This window comes from Oncorhynchus tshawytscha, linkage group LG08 (assembly GCF_018296145.1).
Source record: "Oncorhynchus tshawytscha isolate Ot180627B linkage group LG08, Otsh_v2.0, whole genome shotgun sequence".
NCBI lineage: Eukaryota > Metazoa > Chordata > Actinopteri > Salmoniformes > Salmonidae > Oncorhynchus > Oncorhynchus tshawytscha.
In genome coordinates this window covers 7,760,351-7,769,419 of record NC_056436.1, presented here as the reverse complement: position 1 = coordinate 7,769,419, position 9,069 = coordinate 7,760,351, and the positions used below count along the sequence as shown (strand labels likewise).

The following is a 9,069-nucleotide window of genomic DNA, read 5'->3' as shown; positions in this document are numbered from 1 at the left end:
AAGTTACTCTCAGGTCGTCACTATCTGGCCAAGGTACTCTCAGGTCGTCAGTATCTGGCCAAGGTAGTACTCTCAGGTCGTCACTATCTGGCCAAGTTACTCTCAGGTCATCACTATCTGGCCAAGTTACTCTCAGGTCATCCCTATATTTTAGAACTCTGTCTAGTCAGAAACCCTGTGTAGTTCTACAATATGTTCTTAAAATGTGATTTTAACCTTAAACCTAAACACACTGCTAACCTTATATCAAGAACATGTTTTATATATTTTTTTCAATTCAGTCAAATTTAACCTTGGAGCTTGGCCATCTATGGGGACTCATACTATCTGGTTGCAGAAATCCTCTTTCCTACCACCTAGTGGTTGATTGAAGAATGACGGATTGTATCAAACCAGGAAGTCCCAATGAGGTCAAAACCCTCTTTTTCAAGTGTGATCTGGCTAAACTGTTGTGTGTGTGCGTGTGTGCGTGCATGCAAGTGAGTGAGTGAGAGAGACTACTTCCCTTGTCTATGGTGGTGTTCTCTACCCTAACTTTCTGTGATGGCAGTGTGTATGGCTGAACGCAGGGTGCAAAGGAACCTCTCCTTGTCCTCCTCTCTCTCTATAGCACAAACCCACACACGACTAGGACCCTCCAGGACAAACCCATGACACACATCTACAGGGAGACAGGGGGAGGGGGGAGAGAGGGAGGGATAGAGAGGGGAGAGAGAGGGATAGAGATGAAGGGGGAGAGAGAGGTAGGGAGAGAGAGAGGGGGGAGAAAGGGAGGGTGGAGAGAGGGAGGAGTGGAGAGAGAGAGAGAGGGAGAAGGGGAGAGAGAGAGAGGGTGGATCAAGGGAAGGGAGGAGAGACGAAGTGAGGAGAGAGAGGGATGAGGGAGGGAGAGGGAGTATGAATAAAGGGAGGAATGAAGAGGAAGATAAATGAATCTAATGCATTCATTGTGAGCACGTCTGTATGCACAGTGGATAGAAAAAAAAAAAAATCCCTTTGGAATTACCTGAATTTCTGCATAAATTAGTAATAAAATATGATCTGATCTTCAGCTTAGTCACAACAACAGACAAACAGTCTGCTTAAAACTAATGACACACAAATGATTGTATTTTTCTTGTCTATATGGAATACATAATTTAAACATTCACAGTGTAGGTTGGAAAAAGTATGTGAACCCCTCGGCTAATGACTTCAGGAGTCGGCTAACCTGGTGTCCAATCAATGAGACGAGATTGGAGATGTTGGTTAGAGCTGCCTTGTCCTTTAAAAAACACTCACACAGTCTGAGTTTTCTGTTCACAAGAAGCATTGCCTGGTGTGAACCATACTTCAAACAAAAAGAGATCTCAGAAGACCTACGATTAAGAATTGTTGACTTGCATAAAGCAGGAAAGGGTTACAAAAGTATCTCTAAAAGCCTTGATGTTCATCAGTCCACGGTAAGACAAATTGTCTATAAATTGGAGAAAGTTCAGCACTGTTGCTACTCTCCCTAGGAGTGGCCGTCCTGCAAAGATGACTGCAAGAGCACAGAGCAGAATGCTCAATGAGGTTAAGAAGAATCCCAGAGTGTCAACTAAAGACTTGCAGAAATCTCTGGAACATGATAACATCTCTGTTGATGAGTCTACGATACGTAAAACACTAAACAAGTATGGTGTTAAATGGGAGGACACCACGGAAGAAGCCACTGCTGTCCAAAAAAAACACATTTCTGCACATCTGAAGTTTGCAAAAGAGCACCTGGATGTTCCACAGCGCTACTGGAAAAATATTCTGTGGACGAAACTACAGTTACATTTTTTAGAAGGAAAACACAATACAGCGTGGGAAAAAAGGCACATCAACACCTACTGTAAAGTCTGGTGGAGGGAGCATCATGGTTTGGGGCTGCTTTGCTGCCTCAGGGCCTGGACAGCTTGCTATCATTGACGGAAAAATTAATTCCTAAGTTTATCAAGACATTTTGCAGGAGAATGTAAGGCTGTCTGTCCACTAATTGAAGCTCAACAGAAGTTGGGTGATGCAACAGGACAACGACCCAAAACACAGAAGTAAACCATCCAACAGAATGGCTTCAACAGAAGAAAATACGCCTTCTGGTGTGGCCCAGTCAGAGTCCTGACCTCAACCTGATTTAAAATGCTGTGGCATGACCTCGATAGACATCCTAAGAATATTGCTGAACTGAAACAGTTTTGTAAAGATAACTGATCCAAAATTCCTCCTGACCGTTGTGCAGGTCTGATCCGCAACTACTGGAAATGTTTGGTTGAGGTTATTGCTGCCAAAGGAGGGCCAACCAGTTATTAAATCCAGGGGTTCACATACTTTTCCCACCCTGCACTGTGAATGTTTACACGGTGGTTCAATAAAGAGACTGTGCAGACTGTGTTTGTCTATTGTTGTGACCTAGACGAAGATCAGATCAAATTTTATGACCAATTTATGCAGAAATTCAGGTCATTCCAAAGGGCTCACATACTTTTCCTTGAATCAAATCAAATCAAATCAAATGTATTTATATAGCCCTTCGTACATCAGCTGATATCTCAAAGTGCTGTACAGAAACCCAGCCTAAAACCGCAAACAGCAAGCAATGCAGGTGTAGAAGCACGGTATGTTGCCACTGTATGTATGTATGTATGTATGTATGTATGTATGTATGTACTGTATGTGTGTGTGTGTGTGTGTGTGTGTGTGTGTGTGTGTGTGTGTGTGTGTGTGTGTGTGTGTATATATATGTATGTGTGTGTGTGTGTGTGTATGTGTATATGTATGTATGTATGTATGGATGGATATACAGTACCAGTCAAAAGTTTGGACAAACCTACTCATTCCAGGGTTTTTCTTTATTTTTACTAATTTCTACATTGTAGAATAATAGTGAAGACATCAAAACTATGACATAACACACATGGAATCATGTAGTAACCAAAAAAAGTGTTAAACAAATCAAAATATATTTTATATTTGAGATTCTTCAAAGTAGCCACCCTTTGCCTCAACAGCTTTGCACAATCTTGGCATTCATAGTTTTGATGTCTTCACTATTATTCTACAATGCAGAAAATAGTAAAAACAAATATATAAAAAAATTAAGAAAAACCCTTGAATGAGTTTGTGTGTCCAAACTTTTGACTGGTACTGTATTTGTGTGTGTGTGTGTGTGCGTATGTGTGTGTGTACTCACAGCGCGTGTCTGTGATCTCTCTGAGGGTAAGGCTGTGCAGGGCGACAGAGGCCAGGAAGGTGTGTGTGTCGCAGTGTGTGTGTGTGAAGGGTCGGTGACACACATTCCTCTCGGTCAGAACCATTGCGTCGTTGAACAAGAACAGACCCACATCAGAAACGTGTTCATACATCCTGTCACAAGCAGACACTGTTAGTATCACACACAGATGAGAATACAGGCATATTCACATCAAACGCTATCGTCTTACCTGAGTGAGGCTGTGATGTCATCACTGGGGCATCTAAGCAGAGCCGCGTCCTGAGTGGTGATTAGCTGTCTGCCCCCTCACACAAGTTCTACACACACACACACACACACACACACACACACACACACACACATGAATATCTAGACAAAACATGATCAAATCCCAACATTATGGTTTGCTGAGACAGTGGATTCCCAAAATGCGGCCCCTCGGGACCCCCTATATATGATAAAGTGAAAATCTCACCATAACCCGCTAATATAGAAACTGTGCTGTGCAGTCAGACATGGCGGAGTGATTTTTGGACAAGCCTTCTGAGATAGTCCTATGTTTCTGCTTAGAATTTCCAACATTTTGGGAGGCTATTTGTTAGTCAACTTGTCTATAATTAGATACATGCAGATTCTCTTCTATCATAGGCTTTGCTTGAGTTTCACATTTGGGGGATAAAAAAATAAAAAATTCACCATAAAAACGCACCATCATCACATTTGCAGACTTAATGTGATGAGTAGATTGGATAGTCATAATTTAGGCTAACATTATAAACTGGGTGAGCCCTGAATGCTGATTGGCTGACAGACGTGGTATATCAGACCATATACCACAGGTATGACAAAAACATTTTTTTTTACTGCTCTAATTACGTTGGTAACCAGTTTATAATAGCAATAAGGCACCTCAGGGGTTTGTGGTATATGACCAAAATAACACGGCTAAGGGCTGTATACGGGCACTCCGTGTTGTGTCGTGCTTAAGAACAGCCCTTAGCCGTGGTATATTGGCCATATACCACACCCCCTCGTGCCTTATTGCTTATATATAACTCAATCACTGTTTGCAAAAAAGACCTGAGCACTATGCCTTAGGCTATAGGCCTGTACATTTAACATGTTATATTTTTACTCGTTATTGTTATTATTATTATTATTATTATTATTAAAGGACCCACTTCACTGTTAGTCTTCACCTGCTGTTTACAAAGTTAACAAATAACATTTACATGGATGTTTTATTTTTATATCAGATACGTTTCTTCTCCTTTCTTCGCAAGGGAAAATGTTGGTCTTTTAGCAACACATTTCATGCAATTCTACTTATATGCAGAGACATTAGTATAATCTTTTTTTTAATACGACCAAAATGTCAGGGAAACTCCGCTGACACTGACAGACAATATAAACAACGTTGTCTGATCCGTATAAAATGCCTACCAGATGGAGAGACACAAATACAATATGATGTCCATCTAACCAGAAGGGAGGAAATTATTATTCAAAAATAAACTTTCAACAATGACACGGCAACGATAAAGAGAGAATAGGCTCACCGGAGACTGTTAGTCTTCACCTGTTGTTTACAAAGTTAACAAATAACATTTACATCGATTTTTTTTATTTATTATTATTATTATTATATTATTATTTATTTATATTATTATATTTTTATTATTTATTTTTTTGTTTTTATTTTATATTAAAATACGATTCTTCTCCTTTCTTTTGGGAAAATTGGCCGATGCTTTAAGATAATTAGGAGAACAGTTTAAGATGATAATTTTGGCGAACTAAAAGACAGCTATGAGTATTTTAATTGTCTTCTCTTTACAGCAGGAGCCATTTGATTTCCAAACTATGTTTTTCCACGATTGTATTTTGAACTATTACGATATTTTGAATATATTACGATATGCCTGGCTGGAAGTCTCTACTTTTCACTGACAGTCAACAGTCACAACTTAATAATTATCTATTTGGTATTTTTGCCCTTCAGGCTGCCCAAATTTCAAACAATTCCCATTTTTTAAAGAAGCTAATGATCCACATCTCCTTCTCATAGAGTTGATCAGGCTGTTGATTGTGGCCTGTGGAATGTTGTCTCACTCCTCTTCAATGGCTGTGTGAAGTTGCTGGATATTGGCAGGAACTGGAACACGCTGTCGTACGCGACGATCCAAAGCATCCCAAACATGCTCATTGGGTGACATGTCTGGTGTGTATGTAGACCATGGAAGAACTGGGACATTTTTCAGCTTCCAGGAATTGTGTACAGATCCTTGAGCTTCCCTGAGACGATTTTCTGACAGGCTGTGCAGAAATTCTTCGGTTGTGCAAACCCACAGTTTTACCAGATGATCCCGCAAGTGAAGAAAGCCGGATGTGGATGTCTCAGAATTGTGTGGTTACACGTGGTCTGTCGTTGTGAGGCCAGTTGAATGCCAAATTCACTAAAATCGACATTGGTTTATGGTTGAGAAATGAACAATCAATTCTCTGGCAACACCTCTGGTGGACATTCCCGCAGTCAGCATGCCAATTCCACGCTCCCTCAAAACTTGAGACACCTGTGGCATTGTGTTGTGTGACAAACCTGCACATTTTAGAGTGGCCTTTTATTGTCCCCCCAGCACAAGGTGCACCTGTGTAATGGTAATGCTGTTTAATCAGCTTCTTGATAGGCCACACCTGTCAGGTGGATGGATTATCTTGGAAAAGGAGAAATGCTCACTAACAGGGATGTAAACAAATATGTTCAGAAAATTTGAGAGAAATAAACTTTTTGTACGTATGGAAAATTTCTATGATCTTTTATTTCAGCTCATGAAACATGGGACCAACACTTTACATGTTGCGCTTATATTACAGTTTATTAGGACAATTATGGTTGTAAGAGGGACGAGTGTTAGAGTCTTAACAAAGATTTTTATAACTAAACCAAGACAGATCACAGCCTGTCGTTTCCATTGGGAACAAAATGAGTCATAGTGGGTAAAACAAGCAAGGACGTGGGCAGAGCCAAGCTACCGATATCCTATTGGCGCGTACTAGTATACATCTGCATATTTCCATTAGGGAAACCTACTCTGGGGAGTGCGCATATGCAATAACTTAATTTGCCTTTCCACTTCTTCTAAACAACACGATTTTTTATAACTTTTGCAAAGGGTAAAATCAAAAAACAACTAAGTCCACTTAATCCACTGTTCGTAACAGATTCTAGTTTTGGGAACAGAAAACTGTCTTGAGATCAAATGTTTAATTGATGAGAAAATTTGCAGTGTCGGCCAAAATGCATCTGGTTACATCTTCTCCCACTGTCGGCCACTGGGCTTCCTCTCACCACCATATTTGGTAGTGGGTGGAAACACCATGCGGATGTCTCACATTTATGCATCAGGTGACATATCTGCCTCATTGTTCTATCTTTGTTCTTACTGGACAGCCCCGGATCTGTCGCTGGGTCTCCTGCATCCTTGTGGCTTTCTCTGAGTTCCTCTTCAGCTGAGAAAAAGAGAAAAAGACAGAGAGAGAGAGAAAGACAGAGAGAGAGAGAAAGACAGAGAGAGAGAGAAAGACAGAGAGAGAGATAGACAAAGAGAGAGAGACAGAGGGAGAGAGACATAGAGACAGAAAAAGAGAGAAAGACAGAGAGAGAGATAGACAAAGAGAGAGAGACAGAGGGAGAGAGACATAGAGACAGAAAAAGAGAGACAGACAGAGAGAGACAGAGAGAGAGAGACAGAGAGAGACAGAAGTTAATAATCAAATCAAATCAAATCAAATTTTATTTGTCACATACACATGGTTAGCAGATGTTAATGTGAGTGTAGCGAAATGCTTGTGCTTCTAGTTCCGACAATGCAGTAATAACGAACAAGTAATCTAACTAACAAATCCAAAAAAAAAACTACTGTCTTATACACAGTGTAAGGGGATAAAGAATATGTACATAAGGATATATGAATGAGTGATGGTACAGAGCAGCATAGGCAAGATACAGTAGATGATATCGAGTACAGTATATACATATGAGATGAGTATGTAAACCAAGTGGCATAGTTAAAGTGGCTAGTGATACATGTATTACATAAGGATGCAGTCGATGATATAGAGTGATATAGAGTACAGTATCTACGTATGCATATGAGATGAATAATGTAGGGTAAGTAACATTATATAAGGTAGCATTGTTTAAAGTGGCTAGTGATATATTTACATCATTTCCCAATAATATAATTCAGACTGGAGGGTTTGGTCAGGAGTGGTGTGTCTGTGTCAGTGGTTCCTCCTATAAAGGGTTGTGTTATACTGCGGCTCACCTTTCGTGCTGTTGCAGCATTCTGTGGCACGTTATCTAATTCTCAGCCATTTTTTCTGTTACTGTCCTTGTAAATAGGAATTTGTTCTTAACTGATTCCATATGTGTGATTTCATAGTTGCGATGTCTTCACTAAAATCCTGGAATGAGTAGGTGTGTCCAAACTTTTGACTGGTACGGAAAATGATGGTCGGCAGAGCTTTACGTATGGGCCTCACGGCCTTCGTCAGAGCTTTACATATCGGCCTCATGGCCTTCGTCAGAGCTTTACGTATCGGCCTCATGGCCTTCGTCAGAGCTTTACATATCGGCCTCACGGCCTTCGTCAGAGCTTTACGTATCGGCCTCACGGCCTTCGTCAGAGCTTTAGGTATCGGCCTCACGGCCTTCGTCAGAGCTTTACGTATCGGCCTCACGGCCTTCGTCAGAGCTTTACATATCGGCCTCATGGCCTTCGTCAGAGCTTTAGGTATCGGCCTCACGGCCTTCGTCAGGGCTTTAGGTATCGGCCTCACGGCCTTCGTCAGAGCTTTACGTATCGGCCTCACGGCCTTCGTCAGAGCTTTACGTATCGGCCTCACGGCCTTCGTCAGAGCTTTACGTATCGGCCTCACGGCCTTCGTCAGAGCTTTACGTATCGGCCTCACTGCCTTCGTCAGAGCTTTCGGGAGTTTTTTAAAATTAGTACCCTTATGTAGACCTGGCCCCACCCACATCCGTTCCACACATCAAAAGGGGTTGGAGTCGAGGGAGAACAAATAGGTGCTACTAAATATAACAATATACAGTTCATAAATATTTGAATAAAAAGTTTACATAAAACGTATTAAACACGTCTGTAAAACCACAATGAAGACATCGAACCTGTAGATGCTTATGTTTGTGTTCTACCTTGCGTATGAAGTCCCTGTAGTGTGTGAGTTTGTCCAATACGCCAGACAGCTGTGTGTGATCGGAGTGTTGAGAGACTGTGTGTAGAGACAGCGCCTGCAGCAGAGTTACATACTCCTCCATACGCCACACTGGACACAGCAACAGCTCCTGCAGACTACACCAACACACACCAACACACACACACACAACCCAGAGCTCTAGAGTCCCAGACTAACAATATACAGTTCAGAATAAAAGCTTACTAGAACGTCCCCTGTAAAACCACAATGAACAACCCAGAGCTTTAGAGTCCCAGACCCTAACAACCCAGAGCTCTAGAGTCCCCTGCACTAACAACCCAGAGCTCTAGAGTCCCAGACTAACAACCCAGAGCTCTAGAGTCCCCACACACTAACAACCCAGAGCTTTAGAGTCCCAGACTAACAACCCAGAGCTTTAGAGTCCCCACTAAGACCCAGAGCTTTAGAGTCCCAGACTAACAACCCAGAGCTTTAGAGTCCCAGACTAACAACCCAGAGCTCTAGAGTCCCCCACTAACAACCCAGAGCTCTAGAGTCCCAGACTAACAACCCAGAGCTCTAGAGTCCCCACTAACAACCCAGAGCTTTAGAGTCCCACACTAAGACCCAGA

At 41.6% G+C, this 9,069-nt stretch overlaps 1 protein-coding gene across 1 annotated transcript in view; it reads right to left on the bottom strand.

Annotated features, from left to right (window-relative positions):
- Positions 1 to 71: 71 nt before the first annotated feature.
- LOC112257194 (epithelial cell-transforming sequence 2 oncogene-like) overlaps positions 72 to 9,069 on the bottom strand; it is a 32,513-nt gene continuing 23,515 nt past the window's right edge. The window contains exons 17-22 of the mRNA XM_042326231.1: positions 8,436 to 8,592; positions 6,662 to 6,727; positions 3,509 to 3,534; positions 3,447 to 3,470; positions 3,197 to 3,369; positions 72 to 661 (exon numbers count right to left, since the gene is read on the bottom strand). Of these exons, the coding sequence (XP_042182165.1) occupies positions 531 to 661; positions 3,197 to 3,369; positions 3,447 to 3,470; positions 3,509 to 3,534; positions 6,662 to 6,727; positions 8,436 to 8,592 (577 nt within the window). The 3' untranslated portion in view covers positions 72 to 530. The remainder of the gene's footprint in view (positions 662 to 3,196; positions 3,370 to 3,446; positions 3,471 to 3,508; positions 3,535 to 6,661; positions 6,728 to 8,435; positions 8,593 to 9,069) is intronic.